The following is a 24,659-nucleotide window of genomic DNA, read 5'->3' on the forward strand; positions in this document are numbered from 1 at the left end:
CATGCAGCAGACATGTAGCATGATGTCCCAACCAGTCGCATTATCCTGACACCATGTCGACCAGTTCTAACACTAACCTATTAATGCTGAGCGCCAAGAGAGGTAGCTGTAAGCACCATTTTTAAGTCTTTGGTATGACTCGGCTGGGGATGGAACCCATGACCCCCGGCATCTGAGGTGGACGGTCTAACTACTAAGCCACAGGAGCGGTGGCCAAATTAAGAAGAGTTTCAACTTAAAATTCATGTCATCATAGGAACAAGTCTGTGGAAATGAAACTATAATTATTGCAGTGAGAAAAACAGTACACAAGTGCATGGTGTGAAATCAGTTTTATTATAAAAATGTATCTGAACAAATACATGTCAATTTTGATAGTTACAATTTAATATATCTAACTAGTTAATGTAACAAACAGTATAAATGTGCATGTTAAAAATGTAATGTTATGTACTGAAATGATCATGTGAGAATATATATATGAAAGATGTATGACGAATTAGAGATTTTTTAATTGCACATTGTGTTAAATTATTCTGCCTTAAAAAACAGAAGCAGATCATGGGGTGGTAGGCTGAGCCTGCACCTGTTACCATGAGCATGAAACAACCAGAATATTAAAGTGTACCAGTTTAATGATTAAAATTACGCCATGTAAATGAGCTTCCAATGGCTCTCATCTGGGGATCCATCCATAGACTTCTTGACTCCTTAATACCAGCTAACCCCCACAATATTTTTGGATCCGCCCTGAACTATTACATTTCTTTTGTACTCCTTTGTCACATTTACAAATGCATTAAGATAAGCAAACAGAATATATGAATTCTACCAAAGACTGATAAGCTGGAGCATAGACTACTGACCAACCAAAAGAATGTAATAGATTCATCCCACACTGGCATGGCATGATCTCATACTAAGATTTATTATACTTCCAATTTCTACAAAAATGTTGAGGCAAAATTATATTTATTTTAAATGAGATGCAATCATGTACATATATTATAGATATGCATGATTACAAGCACAATTTGCCCACTGGCAATTGGCTAAAAACCCGTCTTTTTAATCTCATTAGAAAAAGATAACCAGAATTTTTTTCCTCCAAAATATACATCTGTAATGGTAAAGAAAAATTATAGCAAAGTTCATAAGGCAATGACTTGTCAAAATATATTTCAAAGACGAAGTCCACAATACAAACCAACAGAACATGCCAGACTCTGTATTGGGGAAAATATACATGTGCAAAAATTACCTGCAAATGTACCAGTGTACTGACTGTGCATCATAGTTCACAAACTGTTTTAAATACCAATCAGCTATAATCTAAGTAAAATTCAGTCTAATGAGGTACTGTGATGTACAAATGATTTCATGACTGAATAAGAAAAATATTGGTACTGTAAATTCCAAGAATTTTTGTTTCTTTCTGAAAGATAATCTTTCTTTTATTTTTGTAGTATAAAATACTATACTGTTAAATTTATCTTTCATATTTTTTTGTCCAGAAAAAAATAGCAACAACCTCATTACAAGTATAAAAGTCACTCAAATATTGTTATTTCATCTAAAAAGTTTTCCACAACTTAGGATTGAAAAACCTATGTGAATGATGGATATATATATATATATATATTTCAATAAAGTGAAATATACTGCTGATTTGTCAGTGGATAATGTGTTATTTCTGTGAAGTCACCCTGTGAATATCTACAATGAAATGTCAACATATATAGATGTTTCTATAACATCTCTTCTTATAGCTAATCGACAAGTGAAAAATATATTCTTACATCCATCTACAAAACAGTATCTCAAAACAGCTTTAAAAGCCATTGCAACTATGTAACTATATGTATAACAACATATGCTCAGACAAACTAATTATTTTTTCTCTCCCTCTTAAACCATTCACTCTTCAACGACCATTTAAATATCTATTCTGCATGAAATGTACTAAGTACATTCAGCATGCAACTATAAACATGTTGTACAACTAAGTCACACTAATAGAACCAAAAGACTTGCAGTATTCAGTCTGCAAATGAGCCACCACCCACCCCCAAGCTAGGACAATTAAGTATAGTGGTAAGTAGCAACAAATTTTCTGTCACAAAAAAATGATGTACACATCACTATCTTGTTCCGTGTTTAAAAATTCCAGTATTGACCTATTAATTTAGCACAGGGCGTTTGAGTGCCATCTAAAAATAATTTGTCAAAATTGGACTAGTTACATGAACTCGTAAAGCCTAACAATGATTTCTAGTTGTCCAAAGTAGTTGGGCATATGAATTGTGCCCCTGATACTGTAAAAAGATATTTCTCACACAAGCTTTTTTACAACCACAAAAATTACCATTCACTGGGAAGCACCAATGGCCCACTCTTTGCATTTGTAATTTTAAATTTTGCAGTAAATATAGTAACTTTTTCTTGTTGAACTATTTTTTAAACAGGTTCCATTGGTATACAGAAGGAAAACAAGGCCTGAAAGAAGCATTTTGACTGCCTTATTGGCTGAATGGACACGTCAAATGTGGTATAAACATGAAATGTGTTCATGGAACACAAATAATTCCATAGTGATCTACTTTTGCTAGGATAGCAAAGCTTCCACCAAAACAAATCTACACACACAAAGTTGCAAGAGTCTGTAGAAACTGACGCAAACAAAAAACTTGATGATTATGAATTAAGAGAGACAGAGAGAGAGAGAGAGACAGACAAACACAACGAAAAAACACAGTATGTCCATTCCTCATTTGGCAGGGCATAACAGGTTTGGGACAGGAAGTCCATGATAATGCAATATGTACAGTACCCGTATGTCACGAATTCGAGTTTATCCCCAGGTCTCATTAAGCAATATGACCATTCAGACTGGATATTGTGCTGTATTTTTAGTTTTGAACCATGGTACTATCTAAATCATTCTCCACACACTGTCTGTAGTCAGAATCCTAATTATGTCAAAGCAACAGCCACCACTGCTAAGTTTTCTCCAGCTTAGAAGCTGTCACAGTGGAAAAGCGGATCCTCAACCCCAATAGTAACAATAATTATTCTGGAAATCGTGAATGCCATAATATCACGGCTTTGTAGGCAATTAAAAATAACATTTTGCAATTAACATTTGGCTGACAGTTAATTCTTGCCATAATCAGTATGAGAATTTGTATTGTTCGTAATTCTCATCTTCATAACTGCACTAAATTTATACTTCAAACTACCACATTAATGCTTTGTACATAGGATTCTTCTTACGTTCAAAATAAAAGCGAAGAATTTGATATATAAAATTTTTTTTATATCGAGACTTGTCTAGTCTGATATTCAAATTATAAATTTCAGAGCTTAAAAACTGTAATAAGAAATTTTATTTATGAACAAGTTAAAAACAATGTAAAAAACACTGTCTTGATATGCATCATTCTAATTAACAATGGTGACAAAGAAATCTTTACAAGTATGTTAAACATTAGGGAAAAATGACTTTTTAAAAAACAGTTATGTCATTATTTAATGGAGAATGTTAGAACCTTTATTTGGATTACAGTATAATTTAACATTAATAATAATAATAATAATAATAATAATAAAGTAAAACAAGATCATATTGTTATTATTATTATTAATTGTATAGCTCCAAAATTTCCAATAATTGCAAAAAACAAATCTCTGAGACTTATCAAAACATGTTTCTTACTTTCGGATTGAGTATTTAATATTTAAACATTCATGCAAAACCTATGCCTTCAATTGCTACGGTGATATATGAATTTCAAACATTACTTACTTCAAATTATAATAAAACATTTTTTTAATCATCTGAATGGGTTACTACAGAAACAAAATGATCGTGTCAATAGGGGAAAAATACTTAAAACAGTAACACAACATTGTTTTTAATCATTTTTGGGACAGGGTTTTCAGGTGGTCCCATTTATCAGATTAGGGGGAATAACCTCGACTCGATTTCACATTTAAATTTTTGACAGGACAAAACTGAAGAACTACCAGAGAGTTGCAGAGAACATTTGTACACCAAACAGTTTACTTTTTATTCCACTTTCATCAAATGACTAGAATTAAGAGTGTCTGTGCTCGATACTTATGTACATACACACATACAGAATATAAACTTTTTTCTTTACAACTTTCATATTTTACAATATTAAATCTGTTCCATGATTGGCTGCCATGGTTAATGTTATTTGCATATAAAATGTTGAAATTTCACTTGCAACATTCATACCTACATTGAAAGTGGCTTTAGAATGTTAAATTTTGTCAATGGGAATATTTAAAAACATAAAGACATTAATTTATGTTGATTATGTGGATTAGCACGCACCTTTTGCTTCTGAACAGTTACGGATAAACACTCATCACTTCAGGAGGCATCTACCCTGAACTGCACCACCTCCTGACCGGTTCCCTAATTACTATTTTTGTGACTCTTCAGTAGCATAGAAGAAAACATTTGTCCTGGTATCAGTCAAAAAGCATCACTAACTGAAATAAGGTAGTTTTCTTTTTCTTTTTGTTTGATGGTCTTTGAGCAGTAGCTTCAAGTGAAAACAAGCACCTTCTTGGGAATGATACAGACATGCCAACCCTAACAAGATTGTCTCAGTAAGGCATTTGATTATCTTCTGTAAGTTTGACCAGTTTTTAATTAGGTGTAACAAAATATCATGTATTGCTACTATAAAGTTTTGTGTGTGTGTGTGATTTGGATTTTGAATGTAGCTTTAACAATTTTTCAGTCATATTGCTACGATGTCTGCAGTGTGACAGTTTATAGCGATGTGTAGCACTGAGGCATCATGCTGCAGACATGTAACATGATGTCCTACCCAGTCACATTATCCTGACAACTATATTTCTACTTAAATTCTTGGAATTGATTTCATTTCATACTATGATGGCAATCATATCTCCTGCCACACTCAAATCAACATGTGATTTTAATAAATTGTACCCTACTACTTTTATTTAGAACAATCAAAATATTCTTTTGTATTCTTCTGCACTGATTATTAAAACTTTTTTAAGAGGCTTATTTTTTTCCTTTCATCTTAAACATGCATCAGTATCTCTGCAGCATTTTTAAATATTCTGTATCAACAGCTTGATCATGCAGATGCTTTGCTAGGAAAAATATGTGCAGTTTAAAGTGTCTGAAGCACTACTGTACAGTTAGTCTGGTTTTCTGACTAATTCCACTAAATCTAATATGAAATCCAGATCCAAATCAAGCACAGACGAGCCAATTATCTGGATTTTGCTGCAACAACCACATTTCCATGGTTTTTCTTTTTATTCCTTAAGTCTGTATTATACGGGTCATTTTCATAAGACTTATGATAAAATCATAAGGGTTGGCAGGTCTGATGATATACTCGGCCTTTTGCTTGAAGTAGTATATTTTTGTGGAGGAAAGTGATATAGTAAACAAGTTAAGGTATGACTGTAAAGGAAGATACAATTTGGCTATAATTGCCCATATATCCCACTGGATGTTTAACATGTACTTGTGCCACAACTCAGCTAAAATTGCCCATAGATCCCACTGGATGTTTAACATGTCCCCACAACAAAACTCAGCTATAATTGCCAAAATATCCCACTGGATGTTTAACATGTACACATGCCACAACTCGGCTAAAATGGCCCATATATCCCACTGGATGTTTAACATGTCCCCACAACAAAACTCCGCTATAATTGCCAAAATATCCCACTGGATGTTTAACATGTACACATGCCACAACTCGGCTAAAATGGCCCATATATCCCACGGGATGTTTAACATGTACTCATGCCACAACTCAGCTAAAATTGCCCAAATATCCTGCCAGATGTTTAACATGTACCCACGCCACAATGACTATCAAGCTCAATAAAGGTCTCATTAATATCAGGTGTCTACTATATTTGTTTTAAATCCATAAAAGGAGGGATTGTACAGAAATGAAAGTGGGTGGGTCTGACAGCTCTGCTAAATGATATAGAATGCTGATAAGTTTCCTGCTTTTTATCCAAACACAACCAAAAGACTAAATGTTCCTTTTTAGATTTCTGTGCTGATTGTCTGAAATTCTAAAAAATCTTATAGTCCCTTTTGCCTTTATTTTCATTTCTTGGACATATGCTGTACGTAATAGCTGTAATGAAAAAGCGAAAGCATGATCGCGCATGCATTTTGCATGAAAAACACAGGCAGATTTATTCATTAACCCAGTGTGTCATGTTTACACATCACAACGCTGTACCCTACTTCTGAGCTCTGTACCATTAACATCATTTGCAATACACCAATATGGCTGGTATTACAGGAAAGTAGACAGACGTAGCTCTACAATGATACCAAAATAATGCTTCTACTCGCATTACAAAATACAGTGGGAAAAACCTAATTCTTAAGACCCAATTTTTTAGGCCAAAATTTACTGGTTTTTGGAAATGGAGTACATGTCCAGATTTTCCAGACTTTCTGGCCTGAGAGCTAAATCAGAATGGCTCAAACTGCAAAAAGAGACAAACCTTTGCAAAAAGAAGGATAAGGAGATTCTGAAGTAAAAAAGTGGCCAGGGTATGATAATTAACAGCCCAATATACAAAGAAGTCCAATTTTACCTTACTGCACACGTGTGAGTGTAATAGCCAACTGAAAACAGTTTTTTTCATACCTCTTCATACAGCTCAATGAAAATCTCTATCTCCAATTTTGTTAGTTATGAAAAGAGGAAGATAAAAATATTCATATATGTTACCATGAGATAAGTATCATCTAGGTCCGACTTTATTGGATTATAAGGCTGCAAAATAATGTCTTGTCTATAAGTTGGATATCAATAAATTTCATGACTAAATTTCTTATGACGGAACATAAAAAAATATGCCAAGCTGTGTTCACTATAGACACATTACAACTTCCATTCATTCCATACGTATCTTAAAAAAATATATCTGCATACATAAATCTGAAATATTCACCTTTTGTTTGGATACTTGATTATGAATCTGACCCTCACCCCCCGCAACATCAAGATTCTTTGATATGACTCAATCAAGCACCATTTTGATAACATGGCATTAGATGTACCATATATACTCGTTTACCAGTCAGGTCCAACTGCAAACTGCATATAACCAAACGTACCAGTTGATTACGAGTAATCAGTAGAATAAAAATAGGTTCTGATTTACTGGTTTATTATGTGATGGCAGATCAAGGTCTCTGTTGTTTGAAGTCGGACCCCACTTATGAGTATATATGGTATGAATGAAAAGTCAACATTATGATTTGTGGACATGGTTAAAAATGTTGGATTATAAAATAGTTCCGAATAAGGCTCCCATGTGCAAGTGCAGGTTATTGCAGCATCTGAACTCCAGCAGTTGTTCAATTGTTCAATACTTCACAGCTACATATTTCTGTTATCATGATTGGAGGAAGAAAGTACAATTAAAACACACATATAATTCACATGTTTTTCTCTATAAAATCTTGAGATATGTACTTCCAGTGGGAGCTGCAACTGATAATCCAACAACTTGTAGGGATATCATAGTATGGCAGGCCACATATACTGTTTCTTTTTGCTTTAAAATGCAAAGTCTTGAATTCCTCCAATCTTATTGCCTGGACTTATGGAATTCAAAAATCGAGACACTGGTCTTGAAACATTATTTACCAGTCAATCAAACAGACTGGTTACTTGCTTCATAAACAGACTGGTTCAATTCAGTCTAAGACTACCTTAAATATAGTTCATTGGAAGACTTCCTTATGAAGCTCTCGAGCAAATATGTGTGATGTTTGTCCTTCAATTGTGTGAAGTTGAGACTCCAAGAAGAAGTTGATGGGAAATAGCAGAATACTTGATAAAGAATGGGTAGTTGCCATGGAAACATCACTATATCCATGCAATCATGCACTGAGAATGACAATAAAACCACATACAAAAGGAAAGGCATCAAGTATGGAAGCATGTGATTGGGAAACTTGGGTAGTCATGTTACTGGCTCTCACAATGGAGGAGGCAAGAATGGTTCACTGTACACAAATCTGTTTATGTTGGTTCACAGTGCACAGAATTCAGAAAAGGTTGACTGGTTTCACATACGTACATCATACAACAACTTCATAAATAACCTTTTTGGGTTTTTGGTGTTCTGGAGTGGAATATCCACTCTCCATGCCGCCACCACCCTCGCCTTTTCGATCCTGTGTCAAATTTATGAACTGCTGTGGATCTTTTGTGGGTGTTCTTGGTGAATTTGAAAAGTTTGAAAAGGACAAATCTGAAAAGAAAAAAAATGCTTACATTATATGTTGTTATATGCAGAAGTCTGTACACTGAAATAAATAAGAGTTTTTAACAGAAACGAGATTAGTATTTTCTTAGTGACTGGAAATCCTGATCATTTAAATCTGGAGCTTGTGAAGACTGCTTATTCAACAAGACATCATAGCTTTATAACAAGAGATCTCTGTACTGCTGATCTAAATTAATAAGCAATTTGCTGTTGTTGTTGTTGTGGGGTTTAACGCCATTTTTCAGCACACGACAGGCTATGCATGGCAGCCAGTATTAATGATGAAGAACCCGGGAAAACCCCGAGAAGAACTACTGACCCACGAGAAGCTACTGGCAAGCTTTCTCACATACCCACATTGGCCGAATCCTGGACTCGAACCCACGCAGACAGGTGAGATGGCAGTGATCCGTAATGGAAAGTGCTTTAGACAACTCGGAATAAGAAACTTGCCACATACTGAATTCGTGAACTAAATGTCCATCACAAACTCTGCTTTTTATCAATATCTGCCACTGGTTTACATTTTTCAGTCTCTTAACATTGTATCAACTCACCTCCTCTCTTTTCATTGTAATATGGATCCCCGTTCAAATCTGAAACAAAGAAATATTTTCAGTTATAAACACTACTCAACATACAACAGAAGTGGGAAAATTTTAAACAGCATGGCTGTCCATCTTGGACAATCATTCTACAAAATCTGACTGCCCAACAAAATCATCTGGTTTTCAAAAAAGAAATTCATTAAATCTAACTCTGGTGATGGAGAGGAGTCCTCAGCAAAACAAAAGTACCATAAATGGCATATAAAATGCCAAACTATGTAGATAACTTAAAATTTTGCGCAGTAAACACTTTTGTCAGATTTGACGTCTGACATTTTCTTAAAAATCTCCAAAGTGAAAGGCTTCTTCCTCTCCCCAAATCTAAGCCATCCACAAACTTCAGTTCAGGTCTGTGGTGTTATTAAGCAAAAACCAGTTTTTTTCCTTTGTGATAGTGACCCTGGCCTTAGATCTTTTGACAAAAGAAATCAACAGACTTTTCAGTACCCCAAGTGCAAGCCTTCCACAAAATTTGGTCCAGGTAAATGATGTAGAAATAATGTCACTGTGCAGAAACCAATTTTATTCTTTCAGTCACTTTAACCCTGACCAAAGACCTTTTCTGACCCCAGATGTCACTTTAACCCTGACCACTGACCTTTTGGACTCCAGATCAATAATGCTCTTCCTTACCCCATGTGCAAACCATTCACAAAGTTTAGTAACTGCAGACGATGGAGATCAAGCTATCGTCAGATTTTCTTCTATTATACACATTTAATAATTGCTATCTGTACCCTGAAGCAAGCTATACATGCCAGTATTATACCATAACATGATCCGACTTTAGGTGGGCATATAAAAAACGTTCAACTATTCCTAAAATAGTACGAGTACAATCATTAGTTAGCATGCATGATGATGACCATAATATGTGGAAGTTTCAAGGCAATCCAGAGGTAGTATTCAAAAGCTCCTTAATATACTGCCTCCAGCTTTAACCAAAAAGAGCTCTATTACACAATTACACAAAAGAATACGATTTGAAAATATGTGCCACTCTGATAATGACCATGACAGGTACAAAAGTTTCACAGCGATCCATTAAACGAAGCAACACAAGTATCACTTCCATGTTGCATATTTTAAATTCCCTGAATGACAAGTGATTCATTTATTTGAAATACTGTTGTCATTGAGTTTTCCCCATGAATAACCAGGGACACAGTTTGGATCTTCAGCATCTTACTTAACTCATTAACCTCTAAAGGTTTTTGTCGTTTTCGACTTCCAAGAGGTTTTCCATCAGCCTAATGCCTAGTTGTGTTACAAACATCATTTCCCATTGGTTATTTTGCTCGCACATGAGCAGAAAGGTAAAAGTTGGAGTTTTTTTTTTTTGCTTAATGGACCTATCATTTTTGTATCGAGACCACTCTTTATTCCAAATGCCCACCTTATCCTATTTTTTTGCAAAGGTTCACCTGTGTGTGCCGATCAGACCAGTAAGCCTTAAATCTGAGGTCAAAAAGTCTAAAATCCAGGCACAAAATCAGATTCTGACCATGGGCAAATTTTGGTTGAAAAAACAACGGGTCCAAACAATTAGGTTTTTCCCTCTGTATTTTGTAGTGCAATGAAAACATCCAGATTACTTGGTATCATTATAGAGCTACATCTGTCTACCTTTCTATAATACCACCCATTTTAGTGTATCATACATGACCTTGACGCTACAGAGCTCAGCAGTAGGCTACTACCTCCTGCCACGTAAATGCGGCACCAGGGGTTAATGAGTTAATAAAAATTTCAGTCTTCAATCTGTCAGTCTTCAATTTTGGCAGATAACTGAATATTTTTAGAATTTTAATTAAACTGTTTAAACTTGGTGTAATTTTTAAAACAAAAAACTGAGAAAAAAGACAGGAGGCAGTGTTGCTCTTGAAAACATAGGACTGCAAGTTTTCCACATTTTTTTGTCCAATGCTCCCACCCCCATTTGTTTCTTGTCAGATTGCTTGCTACTTCTCTTTAGTACATTTCAATCCATGTTATGTTGGTGCTATCAATGGCCAAAAAATCCCCCTAGCAAGATAGCTTTTAGTATGTTTTAAACAAGATATCAGGCAATGAAAACATGTAAGGCTTGTGGTAGTCTCCTGACATGCAACGTTTTTGACAGCGGATAGTGTAATGTATTTGTGAAGTTGAATAAATAACTCTGGTGATGAAAATTTAATTCTTTTCAAGACTGATTTAAATACATAAGGAAGCTAATTTATGTAACATAAAATCTGTCATTTAAGGAATGAATCAATTTGAAAAGAAAAATAATTCAGAAAAAAAATGGAAGTCATTATAATGAATGATGGTAGATGATAATTGAACGCTTACGTTAATGTGAGCAAGATCTGGAATGGAAAATTCTCTATGCAGTTCATTTTAGATGAATCAGATATTCAAATGTACAAATAATTTAATCGACCATTTTATACGATATGTATTACAATAATGCTTGTGTCTAAGGAGAAGATGACAGGATGGGTAGACAACACATGTGTTACAATTATGCTCATGTCTAAGGAAAAGAAGACAGGATGGGTAGACAACACATGTATTACAAGGTGGCAAAACTTTCAGATCTCATTTTTATAGCAACTACTTATGCATTTTAGCTCTATATACTGTTTTCCTTTGTCCCTTTAAAATGTGGTGTCCCCAAAAACTGAAGGATGGGGGATACAATATCCCATGCCTTTGGGATCCTAGGTCTAAGATTCATCAATGAATAATCTCCATTTTAAAGGGTATCAGAACAGCACATGGTATTGCCCACCGTGTTTAATAGTTCCTTATGCAGTTAACTGAATTCTTTGTGCACAAACCATTTTACTTCTTTCACAGTGACTCTGACCTTTGCACTCTGACCCCAGACTAGAGTTCTTCCTTATCCTAAGAGCAAGCCATCCACAAAGTTTTGATCAGGTCAGTGACATAATACTAACGTCAATATCTAGAAACAATTTTTCTTCTTTCAGTCAATGACCTTGACCTTTAAACCCCAAATTAATAGTTTTCTTTCTTACCCCAAGTGCAAACCATCCACAAAGTTTGGATGAGGTATGTCATGTAGAAATAATGTTATGAAGAAACCATTTTTTATTTCTTTTAGTCACACAGACTGGGACCTTTTACCTTTGACTCTGAAGGCAACATTTTTTCCTTACCCTAAGTGCAAGCTATGCACAAGTTTAGCAACTACTGATGGTTTGAGAATTTAGTTATTACAGTAAAACATGTCTGGAGACACCACTGATTTGAGACACCACCTGTCTTGAGAGACCAGGTTCTCTATGTACCAATTTATTGATTATATAGTGTTATGATCTATTATGAGAGACCACCTGTCAGGAGAGAAAATTATGTTTTGGCAGAAGGTGTGGTCTTTCAAGACAGGTTCCACTATATGTAGAAACTGTGACCTTTTACACTAATAATCAGTAAGGTTCTTCCTTACCTCAAGTACAAGTAAAACTGTTATGCAGAAAATGAATTGGGCATCAGACAGATGGACTGATATAATAGGCACATAAAAAGTACATTTATGATGTGTGTGCGTGTCCTCTCTTTGTTATGAAAAATATTAGTGTTGTATACCCATATAATCATCTGCAAGAAAAATAGTTTACACCAATTGACACCAGTAAGATAAGACAGCTAATGAACAAAAACAAAACAAAAAATATTTTTTAAAAAACCCAAACAATAACAATATAACAAGCATGAAATGAACAAGAATCTAGTCTAGAGAACTTACTTGCATTTCGTCTATTCATTTCATTTTCAAACATTTGCTTTTCAAGCTGGGAATCGTAAGAGGTGTCAAGGGGGACAGACTCGCCATGTGTATAGTGGGGGTTGGGGGGATACCCATTTCTAGTGTCCATGGGGGTATCATCTGCAACAGACAAGTAACTGTAGGTCAGAGGGAATCTAAAAAGGGCCATAGCTGAACATTAATTACAGATAAATGAGTAACTTTTGTCCCACCTCTATATGATAATGGAACAGAGTTACACAGTATTTCCTACATAAAGGGATGTAATATTTCCTACATAGAGGGATGTAATATTTCCTACATGAAGGAATGTAATAACAATGTATGTTCTAATTTAAAACAATGAAAGCTGTGAAACGTGCTTGTGTGATTAGAACTGATGAAAATTAGCAACCAAACAATATCAATCATATGATTTCATGATTTTAGCACACAAAAGCATAAGAGTGATAAAGTTTAAAAAGGCAATGAAAAATAATACAGCTAAAGAATGTCTAACATAAAAATATCATGTAAGAAATTTCTTCCTTAATGATATCTTATCAAATTGGTTAAAGTTAAACTCAAACATCAAAAATATTTGGCAGTCAAATGTGACATTTTCCATTATTGATTTATGATGATTACTTTGTCAACTCTAAACAAGAATGATCACACTATTTGCAGAAAAACTGAATTATAATGAACTCTTTTGAAATGTGTACATAAAATTATTTTAGTATCCATTGGGGATTTTTTTTACACAGCTTTAAATTCTTTAGTCATATCGCTATTATGTTTGCAGTGTGGCAGTTTATAGTGATGTGATGTCAGGCACATAGCAAGATGTCCCACCCAGTCACATTATCCTGACACCAGGATGACCAGTCCTAAAACTAACCCCTAAATGCTGAGTGACAAGCAAGGCAGCTGTTAGTGCCATTTTTATAAGTCTTTGTTATGACTTGGCTGGGGTTAGAACCCACGAACTCCCTCATCCAAGATGGACACTCAAAAATTATTTTAGTATCGTTTGGAAGGAAATATTTTTTGGGTGGAATTTTACATCATCTTCACAGGCTTGTATTAATAAGATAAAATCAATCAAGACAAGCCAAACAAAGTGGGTCATTTACTGGCTTGTTTAATCATAACATAATAATCCTGGAGTGGGAGAAAAAGACAACTGTGATAGATGGTTTCTTCTCACACTAACATATGGCTGGATGCAAAGCTAATGCCATTCCATGTGAAATAAGCAAAACAATTGTGTTTCAAAGTGATGGTTCCCTAATTACAACAAAACTTGCTTTTTTCATATTCTGGCATACCCAAGACTGTATTCACCCTGAATGAAACAGTCCATTCTTTGAAATTCAAGGTTTCTTCTTCTTGGTAGTTATTTCTATGGCCATGTTTATGACCTGAGATATGGTTTTTACTACATGTATGTCTGTGAACAGATGCTGTTTTGGTGACAATGTCATTTGATTTTATAACTCTGCCCTAAGTGAACTGTAGAAATTTCAAGTGTAATGAATGTCAGTTCGGTGTAAGACACCTATATGCATATACTGTAGACAACATTGAAAACAATTTGTAAACAATAAATACGCTGTTACAAATGAAAACATTGGAGAAAAAAATCCAGTACCAAACATCTAAAAAGGACTGTCGATATATGAAAAAATTATATTTGATAGAGATTTTCCACATGAAAATGCATAAAATAATTACTGGTGAAGAAACAAAAAGAAATTTCTTCTTTTGATTTTGAATGCAGGGTCTATTTTTCAAGCAAATTATTTTCAAAATAAAATATTTCCGATAACTTTCTGCAACTAATATTTACCCCCAAAAAGTTTTATGCACGTTATGGATGAAATAATAACTGATTGTAGTAAGGGTGTGCTCTGATGAAAATAATGGAAAGATGCTATATGATGATGAATTTATACAGTTCATCAGTAGCAAGGTACATGGCCGTTTCGGAAAAAAATAGCGGGATCCTTTGTACAGGTTTAATAGCATACTTAAAGCTGTCAATGGGTACCCACATGCTGATAATTACCCAGGTAATAAGATGAGCCAGGTACTTGTTTACCGTATACAAGTTTTCTGCCAATGCTTGTTAAGGCAGCACTCAAATCAAATTTTTTTAATTTGACAAACCTTTTGACTGAGCCTTGCATTTGTGTACTTTTTTAGTGCCAAGCAGAGGTATGGCTCTTCTAGTTGTTGTTGTTGTTGTAGGGTTTAATGCCATTTTTCAGCACACGATAGGCTATACATGGCGGCCAGTACTAATGGTGGAGGAAGAACCCGGGAGAACCACTGACCCACGAGAAACTACTGGCAAGCTTTCTCACATACCCACATTAGCCGAATCCAACTCGAACACACGCAGACAGATGTGAGATGGCAGTGATCCATAACGGAGAGCGCTTTAGACCACTCGGGGCCCCCGGCTCTTCTAGTAAATAACTGACCATAATCCCATAGCTTGTTTTCCCATGTGACAACCCTTTGATTGTGCCACAAGTGCGTTTCGGTGGCAAGTAACAGAGGGTGTCTATTTGATATTGCTGCACAACTGGTATGTGTTTAGTTTCAACAACTACGGTCAAAGTGTTACTTACAACACTCAAGCTCAGTCTCTAAATAAGCATCCGCATATGACAGTGTGATGAAGAAAAGAGGGTCAGACAATATTTACAAGGACTATAAATACCACTATGATTTATCAGACAACATTGGAGGATTTCAGAATTTTATCAGGCAAAAAGAAAAAAATATATATCTCCTACTACAATGGCTTTAAAATTAGGTTTTAAATTATTTTTTTAAAAACATAATTATTAAAATTTTTGCTATATACAATGTAGTAAGCGCTTTAAATATTGCGCAAAACTTAGATGCACAAATCAATTTCAGGAATTTTTTTCATGAGGGGAAAATAGTGCTATGGTGAGCAATGAAAAACATGGATGGTCGGCCAAGCAGAAAAATATTGGTTTTTGGCCTCAGACAATGATGATGAATTCTTGGACTTTGTAGCAGATGACATTAGATAGTGATATATATTGGATACATTTAATTTAAAAAAAATATGCAGACTTAACTTCAGGTCTGTACACATCTAATACAATTTCTTTTGAGTGGGTACCCAGGCAGAAGTTTTCAGTAATTTGAAATGCTCTTTTTATACCCGATGTATTGTATTGTTGCTTACAGGCATAGTCCAATTTGAAACAACACAGACCCTGTTCTGCTAGTGCATTATGCACTTGCACATCAGGGTATATTTCTACTGATTATTCCTAATGAACTGCAAATACCCAAATCAGCTGGTACATTATGTGATAGTAGAGCTGAGCCTGCACAGATTGCATTTGGATTAAACTCAGGTGATTATATATATATATATATATATATATATATATATATATATATATATATATATATATATATATATATATATATATATATAATGCAGTGAAAAGGCAGGAAAGCTGATTATTTTTCATATTTCTACCAAGGAACATTATAGGTTTGTCATCACAGTTATATGTATAATATATTTCTTTACAACAATAAAAATGAGTGGTCTTTTTTTTTTCATACAGGTTGTGCTGTTCAATGGCAGGTATTATTGTTTCACATAAAGGCTTTATGACTAAATGCAAGTAGGTTTCTACACATGCAACCATAAGTATCTGTCATAAACCAGTTAGTTACTTATATATATATATATATATATATATATATATATATGTATATATCTCCAGTTCAGTTACTCTCATTATTACACCCACCACAAAATATTAGAACTGATGAAAGATTTGTAACATCAGTCACATGGAACAAGACAATTAACAATAAAATAGAACTTGACGAACTTTTAGCACACTCTGACACACTTATAGGACATATTTTTATCTGAGAATGTACTTGATATGGCATTCATACTTGGCACTCAGAGGGGTTAATGCCAACTGTGATGAATACATTTATTGTAATTTATTGCATTTGAAAATTCCAAGTTAAATAATTGTTATAATAGTTTAAAAATACAGACCTAATTATTTTTTCATTTTCAAAATCTAAATAATGAACAAGCTTGATAGTTAGCACAGGCAAATTAGAAATGCACAACTGGCACTTTCACCCTTAGTTAAACTTTAATATTTTCAAAGGTTTGGAATCTAGTTCATCAGTAAGTTTTTTCCAATAAGCAATGACCAAGTTAACTTGCAGGAAGCAAAAAGTATGCAGAATAATTATGGATATGTAAGCAGACAAGAACAAAAGTTGGCACGGCAGGAATGTTCAGGTTTGGGGAAGGGAAAGTAGCTTTTTGTATTGAATCAAAATACTCACACATATGGTTTGTTGTGTAATTTGTATATGACCAGTTACTTCCATCATAATGGTTAGTTCTTGTTACTGTTCCTCTTTTACTACCACTATCTACCATATCTATGTCAGTCATACCTTGATTTTCATACCCTTGACGTGGTTTATCAGTAGGTACTGTACCGTTAACAGGCTGTGTCTGTGTTCTGTGCCTGTAAAGGATAAGTAATAATTAAAACCCATGCTTTCACAATCGAACTAAAATGTGTTACATGTTAACTTCCAAGATTTCTAAATTAAAAAATAATGAACACAACAAAACTTTCTGATAACAAATTAAAGATTCCAATTTTATCTGCTTGTAGATGTGTATTGTTGGAAAGTAAATCTTTTCCCTCATTATCCCTCCTAATGGCACATGTGCCATTTTCACATTAGATTTTTTGTTTACTTGTTCAAAGGTCTAGTAGTGCCCTACCAGTTCTCAATAATGTTATCAAAATGCATAAATCTGGAAAGCTGTAATATTTTAGTGCATTCTCAAACAATACTCATTTTCATAGTAAGTTTAAAGACTCTGTGTATGTGAGTGATTGGATTTTTAATGTAGCTTTAACAAATTTCAGTCATATTGCTACAATTTTGCAGTGTGGCAGTGTATAGTGATGCCTAGCACTGGGGCATCATGATACAGACATGTAGCATGATGTCCCACCAAGTCACAAAATCCTGACACCAGGCTGACCAGTCCTAACATTAACCTCTTAATGCTGAGTGCTTAGCGAGGCAGCCATGAAGTACCATTCTGATAAATCTTTGGTATGACTCAGCCAGAGTTCGAACCCATGACCTCCCACATCTGAGGCAGACACTGTAACCACTAGGCCACCAGAGCGTTGCAGTTTAAAGAGCATGTCAAATGTATCTACCTATTTCATGGATGACCTCAACTTTGTCCTACTTTACAGATTCAGTGGTAATTTTTACAGCCACTGATGCAAGTAGCAGTGTCCTTTCTTAAAATAATTATCCCAACCAAGATATTTAGTATAAAGATGGAAAATGCACTCACTCAAATAAAAGAAATCACTCAAATAAATATAATAATGCACCATAAAAGGTGAATGGCAAGAAATGGTTCCAATTAGGCTATTTTTATTATAGAAAGGACCTACCATATATTTGCATTTAAGTAGAGTCTAACTAAACACATACCCTGATCTACCTTCACATAATGCACTGGAAGATCAGGATCTGTGTTTTACCAATTAACTCCTAACAGACTGGGTCTCTATAGTTTGCAGTTGGACTCAACTTATAAACAAGTATATATGATACACAGCAAGTTAATTTAAGTGAGTATACATGGTAATTAACTGTTCAGAAGTCACTTCCGTTGAAAAGGCATCTAATTTGACATAATGACATACATTTGATTCCAACTGAACACTTTATGATATTGCGGCTGTGAACTTAAATTGCTTTCATGTACTGTACATTAAATTTAGTTATTGTCCTGGTTGTTAACAGTAAGCCATGAAATAGTCTTGGAGTTTAAAAAGTTAAACAAGGAAAAAGTTATACTTACGCTGCTGTTTCATTTTCAGAACTTTTCTCTAAAATAAAATAAAAAAATCACCAAGTTAGTAGAAGGAAATGAAAATTTACAATTAATCATGTCTTAAAAAATTGCCACAAATGCTTGGTGGTTAAGCATAGACTTTCAGAAGTAAACTTTGTTAAAACACTGTAATATAATCCCATAATGATCTCACCTCCTGACTAACAAATGGAAGATTAAATATATTCAAGTCCTTGTAATATGAACACATAATGTGTTTTACAAATACAAAGAGTGTGAATCAGACAAATCATATTGCTTTAAAATGATTCAACACTTACTAACGAGTTTAAAGGTAAATTTTCTACTGGTTCAAATGCTCAGCTAATAAAAAAAATTTCACATTTAAAATTCTTCTTCCTCTGTTGGACTGACATTTTGTTTCATAACAAAAATTAAGAGGCCCAAGAATGACTGAGGTTATCCTTTATACCGGAACATTTTCTTTCAAAGTCTGTCAAATTCTGTTTAGGCTCTTGATCAAGTTGTCTAAGTATATTTCTGTTTTGATATAACATCAGTCATATTTTATGGCAGATATGTATAAATCTGAAGGTCTTTAAAACCTAGGACACTTTCTGTCAAATGTTGTCAAATTTGCCTGAAACAAAGTTTTCAAAGGCTTGTCTTTTCTTTGTAACAGCAGCCGTATTTGTTTGTGGATTAACATCAACTGTGGCTTTGGATTGGCGAATTGGCAACACCTGCAAAACTAGAAAAATTATAAGCCCTTTGTGCCAGGAGGCTTTCTGCCAAATTTTGTAAAAATCAGTTTTTTGTTAATTTATTTTTATTTTTGAGAAGTCATTTTAAAGTATTTTTTGTTTGCTTTATAAATGATGACCAAATCTGGTAGCAGATCTGCGCAAACCTTAATGACCTCCATGCCATTATTCTTTCTTTCAAATTTGGTCAAATTCTGTTGGTGGTCATATTTGTAGATGAGCATTAGTTGTACAAATCTGAAAATCCATGCCAAATTTATGAAATTGGATCACTGGTTTTGAGGAAGAAGTTGAAAACAGCAAATACTGACTGGAACACTATGTATGAAGAGCCATTCAGTAAGATAAGGTCAGCTAACAATAAGGCTCTCTCTGACCACTTAATAGTCAATGGTGGTTTTCAGCGCTCATTGGCAGGCAAGAATTTCATTCACAGCAATGGAGCCCCATTTGGATATTTTAATATGTGGAAAATATTTCAAGTCCACACAACAATGATTTAACACATTAACCCCTGGAGCTTTTGACATTTTGCCTGAAAATAGAGTAGGAAACACATTTTGAAAGCTATTTCTGAATAGACTCGAAAACACCGAATCCCCGGTCAAATTTCAATAACATACTGCCTAGTTGTTAGAAACATGGCTTTTCATTGGCTATTTGACTCGCGCATGAGCAGAAGGGTAAAAGTTGTTTTTTTGTGTGTTTTTTTTGCTAAACGGAACTATTATTTTTGTATGGAGACCACTCTTTATTCCAAATGCCCATCTTATCCTAGTTTTTGCAAAGGCTCATCTGTCTGTTTGCAGTTCATACTGGTTTGCCTTAGATATGAAACCAAAAAGTCTAAGATCGGATTCCGACAACACGGGCAAATTTTGGGTTAAAAAAAGTCGGGTCCAAAAAAATGAGTTTTTAATCTGTATTTTGAAGATATTCCAGATTATTTGGTATCATCGTAGAGCTACATCTGTCTATTTTTCTATAATACCACTGATTTTAGTGCATCATGCATGACCATGACTCTACAGAGCTCGGCAGTAGGCTACTACCTACTGTCCCGTTAAGTTGTCGCTAGGGGTTAATGTGTTAACAACAGAAACAACATCTTGGATAATCAGCATCATGATATTCAATCTTTCACTCTACTTACTTAATCTCTGTCTGCGTTTGCAGATGATGACCACTAGTACAATCAAAAGGATGACAAGTACGGCAGCACAAACACAGCCAATAATGATCACTTGGGTCTCTGACAAGTCTGGAGTACTTGGCTCTCCTGCAAAATACAGGTAAATAGGTTCAAACTGTGATTCAATAAAAATTTATATCGAAAATGACATGAAACAGATGAAACTGTGAAATGATTTTTAAATGTACATGAACTTACAACACATCTCCAATTCTGTGACACAAGTCAGTATTTAAACCAATATAAAATAAACACTGGAAGTGAGGTTACAGTTGATCACTTTTTATCAAATTTATCTTTCAAAGATGCACCATTAATGCGAATGGTGGCAACAGGTTAAGATGTCTGATTTAGAGACTGAAACATAATTTCAAAGTCAACTGTATAGGTGTTGTGTGTTGTGTGTGTGTGTGTGTGTGTGTATGTGTGTGTAAGAGAGAGAGAGAGAGAGAGAGAGAGATCATATTTGGCAAAAGAGAACTTGGATATTTTAGGATCCAGACTTGGTATAGCTCATAAACCTGGTGTATTTTAAAATGGAGCTATGATGATAAGCTGCCAATATAGTCTGAAATGATTTATAGCCAAATACATGTTCCCCTAATGAGCCTCTTAATGTTTTACAGCCATGCCAACAAGCTATGAAAAGCCTAATCATGTGGAGAACACATTTCATGCCTTAAGCCAGGAACATACTATCTGCAGATAAAAGGTTGCTATGACAACCTACCATGTTGTTTAATTAAAAGAAAATGTTAATTACATTCTGGGATGGTAGCCCACCAAGTACCATACTTGCTTATAAGCCATGTCCAACTGCAAATTGCACAGACCCAGTTCTGCCATCGCATAATGTACTGGCATATTTGAGTCTGCAGTTTTTGGGGAGTAATCAGTAGAACAAACACATGCCCTGCCAGTGCATTATGTGATGGCAGCTCAGGTAGTTATTCAGAAACTTGGTAATGAATGGTTTTGTGACACTGAACAACATCAGTAACTGAATTTTATCAAAATTTGTGATTTCATGTGTAACCTCAGTGATCTCATGTGTTTGACCTAAATTATGTCATAATGCTACAACAATGGACAGCACAAGATTTGGGAACTGAAGGCAGTGATGAATTAAGCTCAATGATTTTAAAACTCAAAATTTTCACATATCTTTTACCATGTTGTCAGATAAGAATGTACCTTTGATCCTTTGTTTTGTAGTATGTACCTCATGTATATGTGACTTATGAAGGGAGTTACCTTCCCAGTGTTTGTTTTTTTAATTCTTCACAATTACATTTCAAAAAGTATTGATACCAAATGCCAGCATTGTGCTCATGTGCCAATAAACCCTAAATCTGGACTTTTACTATTAACCTAGATGTCACAGTACTTACAGTAGTGGACAACAGAAAAAGTCAAAACTGTGCAAAGAAGTGATTAATTTTGCTCACTACAGTCATTCCAAAATGGAGAAAATGTTCACATCAAGGCAAATCAAAATGAATCATGCATTTTGTATTTCATTTTGTTGCAATTAAAGCTTACATTTACGTGGAAGGGTGAAATTCTTTGTATTTATAGTTTTCATAGGAGCCGCAGTAGCTCATTGCCAGACTCAAGATTAATGGAGTGCGGGTTCATAACTTACCATTAGACCAACCTGAGTACATGGCTACTGTGTTGTGTCCATGGGCAAGCACTTTACTTCAGTTGCCTTGGCAAAAATCTAAATAATCTACTTGTGCTGCTGTGCCATAAAGCACCAAACCAATTAACTTTTAACTGGCACCATACAGCCAGCTTTTTTGTGTTAGGACCTAATTCAAGCATACTTATATATATAAGCATTCAAAAAAGAATGTTTTTCATTATTTCAATTTGTTGAGGAACTGAATATTTAATATTCTTTTATGTAGATATTCAAAATAATTTTTGTCCAGCTTTTATAGTTAGAGATTCTGACCAATGACCTTTTGACCCAACAATCAACAATCTTCTTCAGTATTACAAGTGCATGTCATGTATAAAGTTTGGCCTTACAGTCAGTGACCTTGACCTCTGGACTCCAAAGTCAAATTTGTTCTTTCTTTCCCTATGTACAAGCCATCCACAAAGTCTGGTAACTGCAGATGGATCAGAAATTACTGAACATTTCTGAAACCATCATCGTTACTTCAGTATGTGACAATGACCTTTAAGTTTTTTACCCCAAACTTGATATGGTTCTTCCTTAAGCTATGTGCAAGCCAGCCTGAAATTCCACAACAGTATATGGTGGAAAACTCTTATCTATTGTATGGAAACTAAATTTCTAATGCATGTGGATAGATGGATAGTGCAGATGATAAGAATTATTATTATTATTATTGTTGTTTGTTGTTGATAATGATTATAATGGTGGCAGTTGTGATGTTGCATGTCTACATTGCCAAAAGCTCTTGCTATAAAATGTATTCAATGGGAGAAAGCCTCTTCTGTTTTTACAAAGATCAAAACTTACTTCACAAGAATAAGTTACATTAAAATTATTGTATTTCTTCTTAAAGAAATAAAGCACTCAGAGTTTGACCTTTCTTCATTAGAGAAAAAAGAAGCAGATGTATATATAAAAATCCATGGTTACATCAAGATACTTAAACATTGCTGATTACAAAGGCGATCAAAGTTGCAAAAATGTTATGATCAATATGATGTCATAATGCATTTATGTGCAATTCAAATCAGCACACTACAAATGAAAGGGAAGTTAAGCATTACACTACTGGGATTAGCATAATCTGTGTGACAAGAACTGACTTATCCTTTAAGTGTCATTTAACTCCACGGTAACATGGTAATGAAGGCCACTGGTATTATTGGTGCTCATTCAGCAAGACATTAAAATTTCATCTTATTTTTAAACATAATGATGCAGAAATATTGTGGTTTATGTACAAAACAGACTCCACAGTGTCCTGTAATCCCTATGGGAAATGACAATTTCTTCTTATCTCAGGGATATACTATTAATTAGTTCCTCAGCAGGTCACTGAACCATTCTCCTTGCATAACATGTGTCTTCTTCTACTGAATGAAGTATGCTAACAGTAATGAACAGTTACCATGACAACTGATGGAATACTGCAGCAGTATATCAGTTAAAACTTGTCAAAAAATTTGAATACTACAAAACATGCTGATGTTCAGTGATTTTTTTCTTGCTCATGTGTTATAGCCGTATGCAAACCACTTCCTGTTAAAACCATATGCAAACTACTTCCTATTATAAACATTTGCAAACCACTTTCTAAACAGAGGACTGGTCATGAATACATGTTTTAGCACCCATTGTATATGCTCATTTAAACTGAGTACATATGCAAACTGCATAGACCCTGATCAAGGTCCATGTTGTTTTGTACTTGGACTGACTTGTAACAAGGCATAGATGGTAGATCCTCCTGTTTTACAGACAGGGTAAACATGTATCCATTTCAAGCCTGTGCTACAACTGAGTGAACACAATACAAGAACAAGATGCAAAAAAGAAAAAATAAGCTGTACTCTGAACAATGGTCCAAAAGCAGGGATTTTATCTGACAGTGACAGAATTAGTAAACAATCATTACTAAAATCCAGTACTATTTATTTCTCCACTAATTAACTGCAACAAAACTGTTTCAAGAACAACACTGGTACTGTACAACATGTGAAACTGAGAACTACGTACACATTCCTATATAACAATAGGAAATAGTGACCTCAGCATTATAACAAAAGACGACAGGCAAAATGCTTCATAACTATACAAGTAATCTACATTGGGACATAGAAGCACACAATGAATTGCTTGTATATCTAATGCATCTACTACTGTAATAGAAAACTGCCTTCAATCAACAAACTCAATGTTCAATTCATTGTTCAATGGTGTTGCACCAGTGTGGTGTGTATTGTGTATTTCTGATTTATCACCTTAACAGACAGTCTCTGGGTTTAATAATGGTTTCGTTGCAAGACACTACCATACAATAAATAAAATCGCCCATTGCTGCCCATACATAAATGGTGCACCTGTCTGTGACAC

The 24,659-nt window shown here is 34.6% G+C and overlaps 1 protein-coding gene across 4 annotated transcripts in view; it reads right to left on the reverse strand.

Moving 5' to 3' along the window:
* Positions 1 to 315: 315 nt before the first annotated feature.
* LOC149793704 (nephrin-like) overlaps positions 316 to 24,659 on the reverse strand; it is a 162,747-nt gene continuing 138,403 nt past the window's right edge. For 2 of the 4 annotated variants that reach the window (XM_089967705.1, XM_089967704.1), the window contains exons 17-22: positions 20,558 to 20,683; positions 18,647 to 18,674; positions 17,083 to 17,270; positions 12,703 to 12,843; positions 8,895 to 8,933; positions 316 to 8,322 (exon numbers count right to left, since the gene is read on the reverse strand). In XM_089967705.1, the coding sequence (XP_089823831.1) occupies positions 8,150 to 8,322; positions 8,895 to 8,933; positions 12,703 to 12,843; positions 17,083 to 17,270; positions 18,647 to 18,674; positions 20,558 to 20,683 (695 nt within the window). In that variant the 3' untranslated portion in view covers positions 316 to 8,149. The remainder of the gene's footprint in view (positions 8,323 to 8,894; positions 8,934 to 12,702; positions 12,844 to 17,082; positions 17,271 to 18,646; positions 18,675 to 20,557; positions 20,684 to 24,659) is intronic. The other 2 variants (XM_089967706.1, XM_089967707.1) reach the window with 2 other exon arrangements.

Source organism: Sinohyriopsis cumingii, chromosome 8 (assembly GCF_028554795.1).
Source record: "Sinohyriopsis cumingii isolate HCF-2022 chromosome 8, ASM2855479v2, whole genome shotgun sequence".
In the NCBI taxonomy this organism is placed as follows: domain Eukaryota; kingdom Metazoa; phylum Mollusca; class Bivalvia; order Unionida; family Unionidae; genus Sinohyriopsis; species Sinohyriopsis cumingii.